Genomic DNA, 18,679 nt, shown 5'->3' on the forward strand with positions numbered 1-18,679 from the left:
GATTGGCAGCAGCACTTCTGAGCCTGGCGCTTTATTGTGTACTATCTTATCTCAATAGGAAAAGGCAATTCAGGGGAAGAATTTCCCTGTCACAGTGCTCCAGACTTTCCATTGTCCAGCTTTCTTGGTCCTGGGTCATCCCCTGGGTCTGACCATTACTCATATCCATGGAGGCACCTTATCAGGGCTGTCTAAGATATAGGGCCTATTTTTTTCTCAGTACCAGACAAACTGGAATTTATCCACCCTTTGTGGCCTGACATCACACGACAATTAGTCGGCTCAGAATCCAGCCACATTTGGGAAGCTGCTTGAAAAGGAGTCTCTAGTAACCAGCTCTTTTCTTGCAAAGCCCTAGAATTTCAGCGTCCTCTGCTGGCAACAGTGGTGGAGATGCGTGGAGACCCCATCTCATGATGGGCCAACTGTGAGACTCTTTCTTTTTTTTTTTGAGATGGAGTCTCGCTTTGTTGCCCAGGCTGGGGTGCAGTGGCGCAATCTCGGCTCACTGCAGCCTCTGACTCCTGGGTTCAAGAAATTCTCCTACCTCAGCCTCCCGAGTAGCTGGGATTACAGGCGCCCACCACCACGCCTGGCTAATTTTTGTATTTTTAGTAGACAGGGCTTCACCATGTTGGCCAGGCTGGTCTCGAACTGCTGACCTCAGGTGATCCACCCGCCTCAGCCTCCCAAAGTGCAGGGATTACAGGCGTGAGCCACTATGCCCGGCCTTTTTTTGTTTTTGAGACAGAGTTTCGCTCTTGTTGCCCAGGCTGGAGTGCAATGGCGCAATCTCAGCTCACCGCAACCTCTGCCTCCTGGCTCCAAGCAATTCTGCCTCAGCCTCCTGAGTAGCTGGGATTACAGGCAGGTGCCACCACACCTGGCTAATTTTGTATTTTTAGTAGAAACAGGGTTTCTCCATGTTGGTCACGCTGGTCTTGGACTCCTGACCTCAGGTGATCCACCTGCCTCTGCCTCCCAAAGTGCTGGGATTACAGGCGTGAGCCACGCCTGGCGAGAATCTTTCTTTATTCCTGTTCTTTCTCACCCAACTGGCTTTGAAAAACTTGCAACCTACAGAAAAGATGAAAGAATAACAAACATGTTTATACTATTCGCCTAGATTAATCCATTGTTCCTGTTTTTCCATTTGCTTTGTCTCTCTCCAACTACCTGAAAAATTTATAGTTTTTTTCTGCTGAAATATTTAAAAGTCAGTTGCTTGGGGCCGGGTGTGGTGGCTCACGCCTGTAATCCCAGCACTTTGGGAGGCCGAGGCGGGTGGATCACGAGCTCAGGAGATCGAGACCACAGTGAAACCCCGTCTCTACTAAAAAATACAAAAAAAATTAGCCGGGCACGGTGGCGGGCGCCTGTAGTCCCAGCTACTCAGGAGGCTGAGGCAGGAGAATGGTGTGAACCCGGGAGGCGGAGCTTGCAGTGAGCCGAGATCGTGCCACTGCATTCCAGCCTGGGCGACAGAGCGAGACTCTGTCTCGAAAAAAAAATAAAAAAATAAATAAATAAAAGTCAGTTGCCAAGTCATGGTGCTTCACTCCTAAGTAGTTCCGCATGTATATCCAAAGGGGCGTTCTCCTGTGCAACCATAATATTATTAAGAAAGGAAACAATAAAGTTAGCTAATACACTGTACATATTCAAATTTGCTCAATTGTCGCAGTAATCCCATATAGCTCTCCCTCCCCATCCCCACTGCAGACTCCTTTAAACTAGAACAGTTCCCTTAAGGTGTATTTAAGTGTTTCCACAGTCAAGAAACATCTACTACAAAAATCCACATAATCCTTTTACAACAGAATCTAATGAATTCTAAGACTTTTCTGATCTATCGAAACTTTTCTTATAATTGCGAATGGTGGCTCAAGCTCTCTTGTATTCTACCTTTATTAGTTTACATTATTATTATTATTATTTTTGAGACGGAGTTTTGCTCTGTTGCCCAGGCTGGAGTGCAGTGATCACTGCAACCTCCACCTTCTGGATTCAAGCAATTCTCCTGCCTTAGCCTCCCGAGTAGCTGGGATTACAGGCGTGTGTCTAATTTTTGTATTTTTAGTAGAGACGGGGTTTTCACCATGTTGGCCAGGCTGGTCTTGAACTCCTGACCTCAGGTAATCTGCCCCCACTTGGCATCCCAAAGTGCTGGGATTACAGGGGTGAGCCACTGCACCCGGCCTATTAACTGACATTATCTTTCATAATTTTTTTTTTTTTTTTTTTAACTATGTGAGAACTGGGAATTCATGCTGTGAGAACAGGCAAAGCCACTCAGGCACTGCAGTAGATGATTTCAAGGTAATTCATGTCTGTTCTTCAATCCATGGTTCTATGATATTTTAGGTTTAATGGCAAAATATCATTTCTTCATTAAAGCATAATGTTTGAGCCAGGTGTGGTGGCTCATGCCTGTAGTCCCAGCACTTTGGGAGGCCGAGGAAGGTGGATCACTTGGGGTCAGGAGTTCAAGACCAGCCTGGCCAACATGGCGAACCCTGTCTCCACTAAAAATACAAAATGTATTCAGTCATGGTGGCACGCGCCTGTAGTCCCAGCTACTTGGGAAGCTGAGGCAGGAGAATCGCCTGAACCCAGGAGGCAGAGGTTGCAATGAGCCGAGATGGCACCACTGCATTCCAGCTTGGGCAACAGAGACTGACTCCATCTCAAAAAAAAAAAAAAAAAAAAAAAAAAGTATGTTTAATTCTGCCTAACAGTGGGGTTTGGGAGCTTTATCACTTTTTTTGTTTGTTTGCTATTCTAAGTAGTTTTGTGAGAACATCTCATTCAAATAGATCTGTTTGTTTTAAAAGTAATTTCCTGGCTGGAGTGGTGGCTCATGCCTGTAATCCCAGTACTTTGGGAGGCCGAGGCCGGAGGATCTCTGGAGCCCAGGAGTTCGGAACCAGCCTGGGCATCATAGTGAGACTCCATCTCTGTATTTGAAAATGATAACAAAATACCAGGAAGAGATGGAAAAAATAAATACATGAAAGTAATTTCCCAAGGACAGTGTGTTTCAAAGACCTGGTCCTGGATCATCTGTAACAGAATCACCTGAGGAGCTTGTTAAGATTCCCAAGCCCTGTCCAGACCTAGGGAATCCTCCGGGGTGGAGCCTAAGAGTCTATATTTGAATATCAGGGCTTTAGGCTATACTGGCTAGTAGAAGGTAAGGCCCACGAAATGGCCCTTTTCATCCATGGCCAGGCTGTCCTTGGGAAAGATGGTGGTGGCCGCCGTGTATGACGTCCCTTGTTCCAGCTGTGGGTTTAGAGAATCCCTTAGATTTCCTCTGGAGATTCCAAGTGCCAAGACACCTGTAGGAGGAAGGCCAAAGGGAAAGGTCAAGTCCGGAGCAGAGGCGTGGACTGTGGCAGGCTGCTGTTGGAGCGTGCTGGGCTCAGAAGCCGGGTTCTAGTTCGGAAACTGCGGAGAGGCCAAGGAGGTCCTGGCGCGAGGCACGCCACACAACCCTCGGATGCGAAGACTGACCATCCATTTCTCAATACGCCAGTGGCCCTGCCATGCTGCTGAGCCTCATCAGCCTGTATAATGGAAGCTGAAGATAATGCAGCTCAGGAAAAGCAAGTATGATCTTAAGAACCTTGTAGCTGGAAAGCATGTTCCAAATTAAACCTAATGGAGACAACTACTAGAACGTATAAAAGTTTTGTTTTTTTTTGAGACAGAGTTTTGCTCCTATTGCCTAGGCTGGAGTGCAGTGGCGCAGTCTCAGCTCACTGCAACCTCTGCCTCACGGGTTCAAACGATTCTCCTGCCTCAGCCTCCCAAGTAGCTGAGACTACAGGCGCCCACCACCAAGCCCGGCTAATTTTTGTATTTTTGGTAGGGACGGGGTTTCACCATGTTGACCAGACTGATCTCAAACTCCTGACCTCAGATGATCCGCCGGCCTCACCCTCCCAAAGTGTTGGGATTACAGGCGTGAGCCACCGCGCCCAGCCCAGAAGTTTTTAAAAAGGAGTCTCTTGTAATCCCAGCACTTTGGGAGGCCGAGGCGGGCGGATCACGAGGTCAGGAGATCGAGACCACAGTGAAACCCCGTCTCTACTAAAAATACAAAAAATTAGCCGGGCGTGGTGGCGGGCGCGGTGGCGGGCGCCTGTAGTCCCAGCTACACGGAGAGGCTGAGGCAGGAGAATGGCGTGAACCCGGGAGGAGGAGCTTGCAGTGAGCTGAGATTGTGCCACTGCACTCCAGCCTGGGTGACGGAGCGAGACTCCGTCTCAAAAAAAAAAAAAAAAAAAAAAAAGGAGTCTCTTGGAGGCAAAGGGACAGAACATTATTGCTTTTCATCATAAACCTTTTGGTGCAATCGGATTTTCTTTTTTTAAACCATGTACTTGCACTATTTTTTATCTCAAAAAAGGTTTTTAATGCATTTAAAAACAAAGAAAAGAATGGTTTATAAAACACCGTTAAGCTTCTGGGAGGTCTGAAACACACCATGAACTGTAAAATAACCCTGTAATTATCTCCTTAAAAACCCAGTGGGGTTGGCCGGGCGTGGTGGCTCACGCCTGTAATCCCAGCACTTTGGGAGGCCGAGGCGGGCGGATCACAAGGTCAGGAGTTCGAGACCAGCCTGACCAACATGGTGAAACTCCGTCTCCACTAAAAATACAAAAATTAGCCAAGCGTCGTGGCGCGCGCCTGTAGTCCCAGCAATTCAGTCGCAGGAGAATCGCTTGAATCCGGCAGGCGGAGGCTGCAGTGGGCAGAGACCGCGCCACTGCATTCCAGCCTGGGCGACAGAGACTCCGTCTCAAATAAACAAACCAAAACTGAACTACGGAGACGCCCTCGGCGGTTCTTTCCCGGCTGCGTCGCCGCTGGCTGGGGGCAGAAATCCCGGCCTTCGGCGGCGGCGGGGCGGGGCCGCGGGACTCTCGCTCCTCGCGGGAGGTGGTGGCTGCGGAGTGCGCACGCGCGGAACCGCAATTCCGTTCTTCCCGGAAGTGCCCCGGCGGTGCTGGGAATAGGGCGCCAGATGTCGGAGGATGCAGCTCCCAGGAGGTAGGCAGTGGGAGCCGGCGTTCAGTCTGGCCCGTGCCAACAGTAGTTCCTCTCTCCCCCGTAGTTCGAGGAGACCACGCGCTGCCCCTCTGGCACGATCGTGGATGAACCCCCTGGCAACTGAAATGGGAAAGGCAGCGCCCCCGACTCTGGGGAGTGGACCGCACTCCACGGTAGTGACAGCTGCCAGACCCTGGGGAGAGGACGAGAAGACCCGAGCCCTCTGCTGCGAACACTGGCAGCCGATGGAAAATCCAGACGGAATTGGGACAGTATGCAGAGTTCTCCAAGCGACAGATTAACCGAGGCTCTGTACCACGTGTTCTGCTCAAAAGAAGGCCTGAATGCCCAGTGCCTTATTTGGCTTTCAGGGTTGGTGAAAGAAAAAGCAAAATAGATGCTTTCTAATGCTCTCTAAGTCATTTAATGTAGCACCATTCCTTGAACTTCTTTCATCTCTAAGCTCGTCCCTTTCACCTGATGATGACCTTTGGGCCATCATACAGGCATGTGTAAACTTGGAGATCTTCCTCAACATTGCACCATATCTTGGGTTCATTCAAGGCAGAGTCTCCTTGCAAAAGCATCGAAAACAATGTAAAGTCGAAGAGAGTAGAGCAATACCTCCATAGTTGGAAAATGTGGAGGAGGCCAATTAAGGGACAGAAAAAGAAGTGCAGAGAATCTTGGAATTGTTGCAAAATTATTCTGGAGATATTTCTAAGTCTCCTCTATCCTTAGTGATTAATACAGGTTTTTATATTAAGTGGACAGTAAAATCCAAACAGAAAGAGGTATATGTCATATAATGAGGCGTATGTTCAAAGTATATCTGAAATTTGTTTGCATAATGTCTCTTTCTTGAGAGCTTATAAAGATGTCAGTATTCTCTGGGAAACAAATTGCCACATTCATAAAAGAGAAAAAATGAAAAAAATCAGGCCCAACTTTCATTTTACAGATGAGGAAACTGTGACATAGAAAAGGAAATGACAAAGATCACACTGAATCAGACCTGGGAACTGGAGCCCAGCCATGCTCCTTGGCCCAGGGCCTCTTCTTATTCTAGGAGCTCGTACCCCTTTGAAAGAAACATAATATGTGTCTTCAAATGATGCTCATAAATCTCTTCATCATACTGAGGGAGGGAAATAAGGGGATTAGTTCTTCAGGATCTAGACAGGCTTTTAAGAAAATCTTAGCTGGGTGTGGTGGCTCATGCCTGTAATCCCAGCACTTTGGGAGGCTGAGGCAGGTGCATCACCTGAGGTCAGGAGTTCCAGATTAGGCTGGCCAACATGACGAAACCCCGTCTCTACTAAAAATGCAAAAATTAGCCGGGCATGGTGGCAGGAGCCTGTGATCCCAGCTACTCGGGAGGTGAGGCAGGAGAATCGCTTGAACCTGGGAGGCGGAGGTTGCAGTGCGGTGAGATCGCGCCATTGCACTCCAGGGCAAAGAGTGAAACTCCGTCTCAAAAATCATAATAATAATAATAATCTTAGCAGAGCTCTCGCTAAATGATAAAGACTTTGGCAACTGAAATCCTTTTTTTCAGAGAACTTAAGTAGGGCCTGGATAATCACTAATTGGGGTTGTGTTTAAGGGCATTCAAACCTCTGAAATCTCTTCCATCTGCAGGTCTAATTATTTGGTTAGTCTTTCAGTACATGTGTGCAGGAAGCATGGGGGGGAAGAAAACCAATCCCTCTTCAAAGTCTTCTTTGAATAGGTATTATGTTTGCATTTTCATACATGTTAGTTCACTTAGTCTTCACCATAGGCTTTCTAGGTTGGTATTATTCTTAGTCTACCTAAGGAGTTCACAAAGGTTAGGTAACATGCTCCAAGCCACACAGATGATAGGCAGCACAACCAGATGATATTACAGGTCTCCAGATGAGTGAGCCGATGATTACATAGTTTGTTCCCCAGCCCCTCCCCAGTGTAGGTAAAGTGCTTGCACTGCTCACTGGGTCATCAGGGCAAGTTGCTCCCACTGCCCTCGTGGTCTAACAGCTAGAAACAAAGCTGCAACAGAGGCCCCCTCCTACTAGGAGAAAGGCATTTTAATTGGCACCTCCTCACAAAGGCTCCAGTGTTGTAGAGGTTTGCATACAGGAAGATTTTCATTGAACAATGAAGCCAAACCACGCTTCCAAAATTCCCAGTTTGGTAGTTCACTGTGGATGAAGAGGCCGGAGACACCCTTGAGACAAGCTGGGACCATGATGATAGGAACCAGTTTGTGAAGGGAGGAGGCTGGGCTAATGGCATCTAGGGAGATAGATAACATCTGGACCTTAGATAGTTCGTGTTACTCAAAGTCAGCAAGGTTTTTGTTGTTTTTTGAGATAGTCTTGATATGTTGCCCAGGCGGGAGTGCAGTGGTGCGATCTCAGCTCGCTGCAACCCCCACCCTGTGGGTTCAAGCAATTCTTGGGCCTCAGCCTCCCAAGTAGCCGGGACTACAGGTGCGGGCTGCCATGCTTGGCTGATTTTTTGTATTTTTAGTAGAGATGGAGTTTCACCATGTTGGCCAGGCTGGTCTTGAAGTCCTGTCCTCAAGTGATCTGCCTGCCTCAGCTTACCAAAATGCTGGGATTACAGGCGTGAGCCACTGCACCTGGCCAAGATCATTTGATGTTCTTGGGTGAATGGCCACTTTCACCTGGATCCAACCAATTTTTGGTGCCTAGGGAGCATGATCCAGAGTTCCCTCAAGACAGAGGATGTGTTAAAGGCAAACTCCAGAGGTCATCCTATCCCCATGCCTTCCACCTTTCTAAAGATAAGCTCTTCTGCCCTGCTGTTACCACTCAGTACTCTAGATTAAACCTGTTCCCCATGTTCATTCTGTACCCATGACTATATTTCTGCTTCCTGGAAAGTTGTAGCCATAGAGATGAAAAACTCACCAATCAGTTGTGGTCTTCCTGAGGCAAGTCAGTCACCTTCCTACTCTGGTATCTTCCATGGCTACCAGTTGGCCACAGAACCAAGCACTGACTCACCAGCCTCCACAGTCTCGTTCCTTTTCAGCCTTTTTGCCACCCCTACAGCCCATACTGCATCATCCATTCTGGCCATCTCAGATTCTTCCTTGCTAGCTCCCACCTTTCCCTGCATCCAGTCCTCTGTACTATTTATTTCATCTGTTTGAACACTCTTTTCTCCCTGCATCCTGGGCCTCCATTCAAATCCTCTTCCCTGGAAGTATAGCTTCAGTGGTTAACACCACAAAGCAAAGCTGACTTCAGCAAACTTTCCAAGACAACCAGGGACCAACACGGTTCAGATAAACGGGATACATAAAGTGGCTTTAAGATCACTTGTAGTTCAGAGGTCACCCAGGGGATTAGGATCTATGCAGAGACCTGCAGAGCCACGCTGCTTCCCCAAGGGACCCCCTTCATGCTGCTGGAACTTGCCCTACCCCTCAGGAGAAACTGGGCTGCTGTAGCTGAGTCCCGCAGGCGGCTGTGGGCCAGCCCGGGGCGAAACTGTGTTACTTGGCATTTCTCCACTTCCTCTCATGGCCGACGTCATTCTGTGACTGTGCAGGGATTCATGCTCACCACCACACTCCACAGTGAGATACTTGAATTGATTTAAAATTTATTCACCCCAGTGTTCACTCCCACCTTAGCCCCATTCCGTGCGCCCTTCCCCTTGCTCATCACAGTATCAAAATAACCCCCAAATGGGATTGCTGTGCTTGAACACCTCCCATCATGCCTTTTATCCTCTGCATGCATTTAGTTAGTTCCTGAAGCATACAAGCCCCCCTCACCTGCAAACCCCGCCTCAGCACACACCTTGCCAGGTTGGAGGAAGTCCTGGTACCCGGAGCAGTTTGCTTTGTTTTTGCAGCATCAGTGATCTCACAAACACTTGGTTGGCCACGCAGTCCTATCTATAACTTCCAGCAGATAACTCAAGTGGGTGACTGGGGGGCGGAAGCCAGGTCTTGGTTCCTGTGTGTGACCCAAGGCCCCCCAGCACAGGGCCCACCCTGTCATCTGGCTCAGCCAGGTCTTGCAGAATGGGCTCTGCTGAGATCTAACCAGACACATTTGCTATTTGTTAGGTGAACTCATTCCTGGAACCTAGCAGATATTCATTTTATGGCTGACTCTCAAGGGAATAAAGGGAAAAAGGAAAAGTGGGTCTAAGATCCTTTGGATTATCTTTACAAAGCAAGAGCGGTCTGTGAACTTGTAATCTTCAGAACAAATGCTGGGCCTGTCCAGGTCTGTCCGCAGTACCCAAAGTCGTAGCTCCATGATGAGCTATGATGTAGACCAGCCACACTCAGTGATGGCTCCTGGTTCCTCACTTTCCAGGGCAACTTCAGTTCCTGCCACGGTGTCAGTGCAGATTGATTCCTGCTGTGTTACTGAACAAACTCCTGACGCTGGGCTCTGAGCTGATGAGCTGGCTCCAGAAGGTGTTAATCATCATCACTCAGGTGTGCTGTCCTCACAGGGTCCCGGTGCCCCTGGGATCCCAGTAGCTCCACATTTTCTTTGCTCCCTTCAAGGTTCACATCTTCAGGGTCCCACTATGGAGAAAAGATACAAAGGGCACCTGGGTGGAACAGATAGAGGCTTCTCATCTGTTATAACCCCTGACCCAAACAGAAGCTCCAATCCTGGTTCTCATGATCCAGGCACAGACAAGGACAAAAGGGTAAGGACAAGTTACCCAGGCCTGTGTTTCTAGGACCTAAGGAGGCAAGCATAACTTTAAATCCAGGAACTAATGAACAACCACCCTAAACGTTAACAGCTCTGCTTTCCTTCCCACCCTCATTCTCCACTATTCTCTGCCTCTACCATGTCCTTATCTACTGAGACTGAGTCATGTTCTCCTTATCCTGACTCCATGCCTAACTCATTCCTGGAAAAAACCAGACAAACTTAATCCTTTTTTATTTTTTTAAGACAGGGTCTTGCTGTGTCACCCAGGCTGCAGTACAGTGGTGCAATCATAGCTCACTGCTGCCTCAAACTCGTAGACTCAAGCACTCCTCCTGCTTCAGCCTCCCGAGTAGCTGGGACTATAGGTGTGTACCACAATGCCTGGCTAAGTTTTTAATTTTTAGTAAAGTCTTGCAATGTTGCCCAGGCTGATCTTGAACTCCTGGACCTAGCAGTCCTCCCGCCTCAGCCTCCCAAAGTGCTCAATTTACAGGCTTGAGCCACCATGCCCAGCTTCAACCTATTCTTTATGGGCCAGGTAAATACCTCTTCCTCCAGGAAGCCTACCTTGACCGTGTTAGCCCATTGAGCTCTCACCTGCCTCTCTCTTTGTATTACCTATTCCGCTGATTTGCCCCTGAGCACAGACAGCCCTGGCGTTTCTGTGGACATCTGCCTTGTTGTCTCAGGTAGGTGATGGGCGCCACAGGAACAGAGCAAACGTTCGCTCCTGCCTCCTACGTGGTGTTTCCTCGAAACCTGAGGCTCAGCAGACTTGTCATCACTTAAAACCCAATTTAGAGTGGGGGGCACTACCAGTGAATAGTTCATCACTGACTCAGGTGAGTATGGGAAGTTGAAATTTGCAGGGGTGAGTGAAGGGCTAAAACAAGTGGGCACAGAAGCATTGACGAAGCTGTCTGTGAAGCCCTCCTGTTGTTCTAAGATGACGGATTAGAGCCCAAGGGGATCCTTAGTGTTACCTTTGAGGTTCCAGCCATGGAGGCAAGTAGGGATTGGGCTCAAGTCCTCCTCCTGTCACTAATTTGCCTTCGTTTTGGGGGCCTCAGTTTCCCCATGTGTATGCTGTGGTATTGGATCAGCAACTAGATAAGATGATCTCTCCCATTTCTGAGCGTCTACGATGATTCTGAGGCACAAGGTCACATTTGACAGTACCAGGAAACAACAAGCAAAGATGACAAAGGATGTGTCTGCTTGGGCAGATGATCTATTTGGACAAGATAATAGACCCAGGCATGGACATGCTCTCCAAGAAAGATGCCCTAACAGCTGCTCAAACTGAAGCTGAATCAAACATTCCAATCCTTAGAGGTTCCAGGTAAGATCTTGGAGGCTCCCTGGGCCACTGACATAATGGCCACGCCATGCCAATGATAAAACACCAATTGTGGCTTTGTTTTGGACAGAAATAAAGAGCCCAGTTTGTTAGTGATTTACTGGTAATAACTGAATCAAGTACTAATACTTGGCGATTTTAAAAGCTATCATGTTAAAAAGACCACCTGATTCCCAGTGACCCTGCAGTGACTGGGTTTGGGCAGCTCATCCCCTGTACCTGTTTGGGGCTGTGCCAGCCACTTCCAGTGCGAACATTGCATTAACTTGCGGTCGCAGACTTAGCTGGACCCCTTGAACCAAATTCCTTTCTGACATTATCAGACCCCAAATAAAAGAGCTCACCAGGCCCCTCAGCCTACGTGACCCACCTGCCCAGTGAAAGAAGTAGGGCCCTGTTCTGTTCTCTGAGGATGGTCAGTGTGCTCTTTGATGAAAACTGTTTCTAAGCTGAGGCCTGAGACCTAGATCGTTGTTCCCACAGCGTGTTCTTGACCAGCCACACCAGAAGCACCCAGGCTGCTGGCTGAAAACACTGATGCTGGGGCCCACCCTAGCCCCTGGGTAGGGGGTTGAGACCTAAGGTTTGGCATTTTTACAAGCTCCTAGGGTGAATCTTAGATGCCCTGATGATTGAGAACCACTGCTCGAGCTTCTTAAATGGCTGCTGAAGAATGATTCTTGTCAACCCTGACCAGTTCAGCAGCCTGCAAACAGAAACCTGTCGCTTTGATCAAGTGAGCTCTTTAAACTTGTACAGGCTGGGCGCGGGGGCTCACGCCTGTAATCCCAGCACTTTGGGAGGCTGAGGCGGGCAGATCACCTGAGGTCAGGAGTTCGAGACTAGCCTGGCCAACATGGTGAAACCCCGTCTCTACTAAAAATACAAAAATTAGCCAAGGGTAGTGGTGGGCGCCTATAATCCCAGCTACTTGGGAGGCTGACACAAGAGAATCGCTTGAACCTGGGAGGCAGAGGTTGCAGTGAGCTGAGATTGTGTGATTGCACTCCAGCCTAGGCAACAAGAGCGAAACTCCATCTCAAGAAATAAATAAATAGGCCAGGTGCGGTGGCTCACGCCTGTAATCCCAACACTCTGGGAGGCCGAGGCAGGTGGATCACCTGAGGTCAGGAGTTCGAGACCAGCCTGGCCAACATGGCGAAACCCCATCTCTACTAAAAATACAAAAAATTAGCTGGGCATGGTGACAGGCACCTATAATCCCAGCCACTCGGGAGGCTGAAGCAGGAGAATCGCTTGAACCCGGGAGGCGGAGGTTGCAGTGAGCCGAGATCACACCACTGCACTCCAGCCTGGGTGACAAGAGTGAAATTCTGTCTCAATAAATAAATAAATAAATAAATAAGTAAGTAAAAATAAAGTGGTACAAATCTTAGAAAACATTTAGAATCTATTTTTTCTGAATCTCCAGACTAATGTGTTTTAAAACTTCATTTCATTATTTATTTAGAGATAGAGTCTCACTCCATCACCCAGGCTGGAGGCATGATCTCGGCTCACTGCAACCTCCACCTCCCGGGTTCAAGTGATTCTCCTGCCTTAGTACCCCGAGTAGCTGGGACCACAGGTACGCACCACCACACCTGGCTAATTTTTGTATTTTTAGTAGAGATGGGGATCTTGCTATGTTGGCCAGACTGACCTCAGGTGATCCACCCCCCTCAGCCTTCCAAAGTGTTGGGATTACAGGCGTGAGCCAATGTGCCCGGCCTAAAACTTCATTTTATAATAAAATCATTGCTGGAAACCAGGCATGAAGAGAATCTGAGCAAAAGATCCATTTTCATATCAGAAACAATCCTGGGAGACGACAGGCACAGGTAGTTGTCACAAAACGTGCCCACCTGTCACTTGGAGGCAAGAGTGGCATGGAGACAGCAGCCAGCTGCCCAGGGTCCCAGAATGACAATGTCTGGGACTGTTTATTGCAACAGCTACTGCAGCCATGCCGGCCACTACCTGCTGTTCCAAACCATGTCTCTTCACTGGGTTACACATCTTATTGGAGTCCCTATTACTTGGGCTTACCTGAATACCCCCAAAGCAGAAAGAACTCTGAACTGAGAGGGCCCTGAAAATCCCATTGATCCTCAGTCTTGCCTCTCATTTTGACTCTTTTTTTTTTTTTTTTTTTCTGAGATGGAGTTTCGCTCTTGTTGCCCAGGCTGGAGTGCAATGGCACAATCTCGGCTCACTGCAACTTCCATCTCCCAGGTTCAAGCGATTCACTTGCCTCAGCCCCTGAGTAGCTGGGATTACGGGCATGTGACACCATGCCTGGCTAATTTTGTATTTTTAGTAGAGACAGGGTTTCACCATGTTGGCCAGACTGGTCTTGAACTCCTGACCTCAGGTGATCCGCCCGCCTCGGCCTCCCAAAGTGCTAGGATTACAGATGTGAGCCACCGCACCCAGCCTGACATTCTTTTTTTACTAAAGGAATTTGTCATGGGTCTAGCCATCTAAGAAGTTCTAACAAAAACAGGAACTGAAATCAAGCCATAGGAAGTCCCTCCTGGAAGAGAAACAGCATGATTGTCTATACCTGCTCCGAGTTTAGGGCCTCCCAATACTTCTGCTGCAGAATAAAAAGAGAGACAGAAAAAGCGTTGGACAGATTTTGCCACCATCACACAGCAGAGGAGAGCTCAGGGCCAGCCCGTCTGCTCAGTGAGCCAGGAGACAGGCCCTTAGATGGTTGGGGACAAAGGAACAAGTGACTTCAGCAAGCTGGAAGGCAGCAGCTACTAGCAGTTACAATTCAGTTAAATGATCAATGAGAGAGTTATGATAATTATGAAGGACTGCACGTCCTGGGAAAAATTACAATCTATCAAGATTTAAAAATTACTATTAGTAGAAATTATTATTATTATTATTAGGAGGAGTAGCAGTAATAATAATAAATCTCCCATTTATTAACCACATGGCTGAGATGATTCAACTCAAACCCATAAAACTGAGATGCCAATAAAATTCCTGCCTTGCAAATATGGGGTATTTGCTACCAGCCAAGATTCATTTGTAGTCAGTGTTTACTGCATGCTTGGTTCCACTCCAAACCTCAAATATGTCTGACTCAAGTTCTTGCAGGGCAGGCATCACGTCTGCCCTTGTTACTCCAGCACCTCCTGCAGCGCCTGGGAAACGTATGTTTCTGACATGAGCTAAGAATCTATGACTGTCTGTTACATTGATGTGGGAATGTCTATTAAATTAAATAGCAGAGGCAGTCTGAACAGCCCACAGGATTTAGGGTTATTGTCACATTAAAACAAAGCATGTTCAACTCCTTACATTTTTCATTTAAAAAAAATCAATTAATTAATTTTTTGAGAGAGGGGCTTGCTCTGTCGCCCAGGCTGGAGTGCAGTGGCATGGTCATAGCTCACTGCTGCCTCCATCTCCTGGGCTCAACTGATCCTCCTGCCTCAGCCTCCTGAGTAGCTGGGACTACAGGTGCATATCACCATGCCTGGCTGATTTTTATTTTATTTTTTTTAGTAGAGATGAGGTCTCCCTATGGTGCCCAGGCTGGTCTTGAACTCCTGAGCTCAAACAATCCTCCCACCCTGGCCACCCAAAGTGCTGGGATTACAGGCATGAGCCACAGCACCTGGCCTAATTTTCTTTCTTTCTTTCTTTCTTTCTTTCTTTCTTTCTTTCTTTCTCTCTCTCTCTCTCTCTCTCTCTCTCTCTCTATATATATATATATATATATATATATATATATATGATGGAGTTTCACTCTTGTCGCAGGCTGGAGTGCAATGGTATGATCTCCAATCTCCACCTCCCAGGTTCAAGCAATTCTGCCTCATTCTCCCGAGTAGCTGGGATTACAGGCGCCCACGACCATGCCCAACGAATTTTGTATTTTTAGTAGAGACAGGGTTTCACCATGTTGGCCAGGCTGGTCTCGAACTCCTGGCCTCAAGTGATCAGCCTGCCTCAGCCTAGGCTGAGGCTAGGATTACAGGTGTGAGCCACTGTGCCCAGCCAAGTGTAAATCATTTCATCCACAAATATTTCAAAATGTATCTCATAGGTAAGGACTTAAAAAAAAACCCTAAGCACAATGCCATTATTATACCTAACAAAATTAGTGATAATTCCTTAGCATTCATGTTTTAATACTAACCTGCTGAGGGAACATAAACTGAAAAAAGAAAAGATTAATTGGAAGGGATACAAATTACTAAATTGATGGTTCCAGACACTCTGCAAAAGACAGAAATGTCGATGATATAAAGGAGGGTTGAAAAAGTTAACTTAGTGAAAAAGTTTATTTAAAGCTAAGCAAACAAACAAGCAAACAAATAAATAGGCTCGAGTCCCCCAGCTGTGTTGAAATGAAACCTTGACACTCCTTTACAAAGCTTAAATCTTCAGCGTTACAGGCGATCTAAAAATTTAAGAAGAGTGCCCTCTAGTGGGAATAGTCAGTATTTTTAAAGGTACTTTATAAACCGCTAATGATAGCGTGCCTAAGGAGTACAATTAACCCAAATCTGTGTAACTGAGGTCTCTCCTCAACCCCCAGACTAAAAATAAATAAAATTATATAGTCTTTTCCCTGTTTTCAAGAGCAAATGTGTTCATTATAGAACATTTTTCAAAAAACAAAGATCTACCATAATTCTATACTTAGAAGGCCTCTACAAAGATTAAATAGGCCTCTGAAACATGTATGTATTATGTATAATATAATAAAAGCAAATGGCTTTTCTCCTTTAACATACAATGAGCATTTCCACCTGCCCTTAAAATCATCTTCAGAAACATGATTCTATCACCTCCTCAACCACTGCATACGGCATTTTAATTTGCCTCATGTCTAAAAGCACACTTTTCTATGCTTCTGAAATCTAGAAGCATCCTATAACCTTTGTCTATATAGCATGTAGTAATGTTTCTTTAATTCCGGAAGAGTTTAGGATGTGTCTAAGTTATTGAGGAAATAGGGTCACTTTCTAGGCTTAAATTTTAGACTGTGGAAGCCGGATGGGGCCTCAGAAACCATTTGTCCAACTCTTTACTCTTACATTTGGGGAGAAGTGACATCTCCGCAGTCTTGGGGAGGTGAGATGGTGCTGGACTTGGGATGGATTGTAAAGTTTTAAGACTGGCCAGACATGCACCAGCTTCAGTTCTCATTCTCTATATATTTTTTTGAGATGGAGTCTCACTCTGTCGCCCAGGCTCGAGTACAATGGCGTGATCTCAGCTCACTGCAACCTCTGCCTCCCGGGTTCAAGTGATTCTCCGGCCTCAGCCTCCTGAGTAGCTGGGATTACAGGCACGTGCCACCACGCCAGGCTAATTTTTTGTATTTTTAGTAGAGATGGGGTTTCACCATGTTGGTCAGGCTGGTCTCAAACTCCTGACCTTGTGATCTGCCTGCCTCAGCCTCCCAAAGTGCTGAGATTACAGGCTTGAGCCACCACACCCGGCCGATGGTCTGTATTTCTTACCTGCTATATCTGACAGCCCTCCTCAGGATCATGAAAGGCTTCCTGGAGGAAGGGACATTTAGACAGGACAGTGAAAGGTAGGAGAAGACAGGCAGAGAAACCCAGAGAAGAGAAAGCTGGCTGGGTGCCTAGGGAAGGACCTGCAAAGATGGCACAGATGGGGAGGCGTTCTGGAGCTCAGGCTTAGGAGCCTGGGCTTAAAGCTGTAAGCAGCAAGGCGCCCCGAGGGCCTCAAGCAGGGAAGCATCGGGCTGGGGTCGAGTGCTGGAAAATCCTGCTGGACAGAAATGAAAGGAGGCAGAGCGCGCCTGCACCGCAATCAGGAGCTCCTGCACCAGTCCAGGTGGAAGTAACGAGGCTCTTACCTGGATCTGGGGCAGCTGGATGGGAAATGCCTCTAGAGACTGAGTACAGAAGTTTTCCAGAGTGGTAGCTGGGCAGACAGCAGCCTGCACTGCTGTGCTACCAACATTCATTCACACATTTTGCTGGTGGTTTACTTTTCTGTTTTCCTGATGGAAGCCTTTCTGTGTGTAAGAACTGACTCAGTGCTGGGTGCGGCAGCTCACACCTGTAATCCCAGCCCTTTGGGAGGCTGAGACCGGCAGATCACCTGAGGTCGGGAGTTCAAGACCAGCCTGACCAACATGGAGAAACCCCATCTCTACAAAAAATACAAAATTAGCCAGGCATGGTGGCGCATGCCTGTAATCTCAGCTACTCGGGAGGCTGAGGCAGGAAAATCGCTTGAACCCAGGAGGTGGAGGTTGCGGAGGTTGCAAGACTCCGTCTCAAAAGCCCCTATGTGCATGTGACTCCTGGGTCAAGGTTCTTTCCCCTGCACAGCCCGTTTCCCTTTGGGGCCCAGTGAGGCATCTTTCTCATGCATCCTTTTTTCCCAGAATGAATGATTTGGCTTCAAAAAGGGCAGACATCCAGGGGAATATACCCTTATCTGCTGGTGCCAGGAAGTTTAGAGAGAGAACAAGCAGTTGGGTTATCAAGAGCCTTAGGCACAGAATTAACAGGAACACACGGACCTGGGACGTGGCCCTCTTCAGTCAGAGCAATCTGGCATTTGGCACTGTTCTCATGGCCCACACAGGTACACCCACATATGGGCATGTGTGCACACACCCACATGCACACGCACACCCACACAGGACTGCACTGGCTCCAGTCACAGGCATTCTTCGCTATGCAGACTTTGTTCCAATGACAGAAACAGCCTCCTTGCAGAATTCCTATAAAGCTTATACCCCGTCTCTGGCAATGTTGGGAAACACAGAAGGGAAAAAATGACTAGATGCTGTCTATAAGTGTACTTTTGTCACAAAGGTGGACTGAACCTTTTCTTGAATCCCAGAGGCTAAAGAAAAAGAAAGAAAGAAAAGGAAGCCTTTAAAAGGTACAGGAAGCTGGGCACGGTGGCTCATGCCTGTAATCCCAGCACCTTGGGAGGCTGAGGCGGATGGATCACCTGAGGTCAGGAGTTCATGACCAGCCTGGTCAACATGGTGAAACCCCGTCTCTACTAAAAATACAAAAAATTAGCTGGGTGTGGTGGCAGGTGCCTGTAGTCCCAGCTACTAGGAGGCTAAAGCAGGAGAATCTCTTGGACCTGGGAGGTGGACGCTGCCCTGAGCCAAGATTGCGCCACTGCACTCCAACCTGGGTGACTCTGTCTCAAAAAAAAAAAAAAAGAAGAAAAAAGAAAAAAAAAATTCAATCTACAGGAGCAGCAAACTTCAGGCCTTTCACAGCACACGTGTTTGGTCCCTTCCCTGCTGTCACACATACCCCTGACCCATTTAGGTAAAAACAACAGTGAAATGGGATATCCTCAGCAGTTTCAATGCTGGGGGAAGTCAAGCCTGCATTTGTAATAAGGTTCTGGCTGTCCCAGAAAGTGAGGGGTCACTCCCATAAGTCCTGCTCTCTCTGGGCCTCTGTCACCTACATGTAGACCCCAGGCACGGGACTCTGAGCTCAGGAACCCTTATTCAACATCTGTTCATTGTGCCCTTCGGATGGCTCTGCCAGGAGTGAGGCTGACATTG

At 47.6% G+C, this 18,679-nt stretch overlaps 1 protein-coding gene and 1 long non-coding RNA gene across 6 annotated transcripts in view; one reads left to right on the forward strand and one right to left on the reverse strand.

Annotated features, from left to right (window-relative positions):
- The first annotated feature begins 5,011 nt into the window (after positions 1-5,011).
- Positions 5,012-11,507, forward strand: LOC115837318. Of its 2 annotated transcripts, none has more exons than XR_004032369.1 (4): positions 5,012-5,433; positions 10,008-10,129; positions 10,454-10,606; positions 10,835-11,507. It is a non-coding gene; the product is annotated as an uncharacterized LOC115837318 (long non-coding RNA). The 2 variants fall into 2 exon arrangements; XR_004032370.1 differs by having other exon boundaries at positions 10,012-10,129.
- Positions 8,660-18,679, reverse strand: part of TMEM44 (transmembrane protein 44) — a 41,787-nt gene continuing 31,767 nt past the window's right edge. For 3 of the 4 annotated variants that reach the window (XM_030822998.1, XM_030823000.1, XM_030823002.1), the window contains 2 exons: positions 13,691-13,723; positions 8,660-9,625 (listed from right to left, as the gene is read on the reverse strand). In XM_030822998.1, the coding sequence (XP_030678858.1) occupies positions 9,515-9,625; positions 13,691-13,723 (144 nt within the window). In that variant the 3' untranslated portion in view covers positions 8,660-9,514. The remainder of the gene's footprint in view (positions 9,626-13,690; positions 13,724-18,679) is intronic. The other variant, XM_030822999.1, reaches the window with a different exon arrangement.

Source organism: Nomascus leucogenys, chromosome 11, assembly GCF_006542625.1.
Source record: "Nomascus leucogenys isolate Asia chromosome 11, Asia_NLE_v1, whole genome shotgun sequence".
Taxonomy (NCBI): Eukaryota; Metazoa; Chordata; class Mammalia; order Primates; family Hylobatidae; genus Nomascus; species Nomascus leucogenys.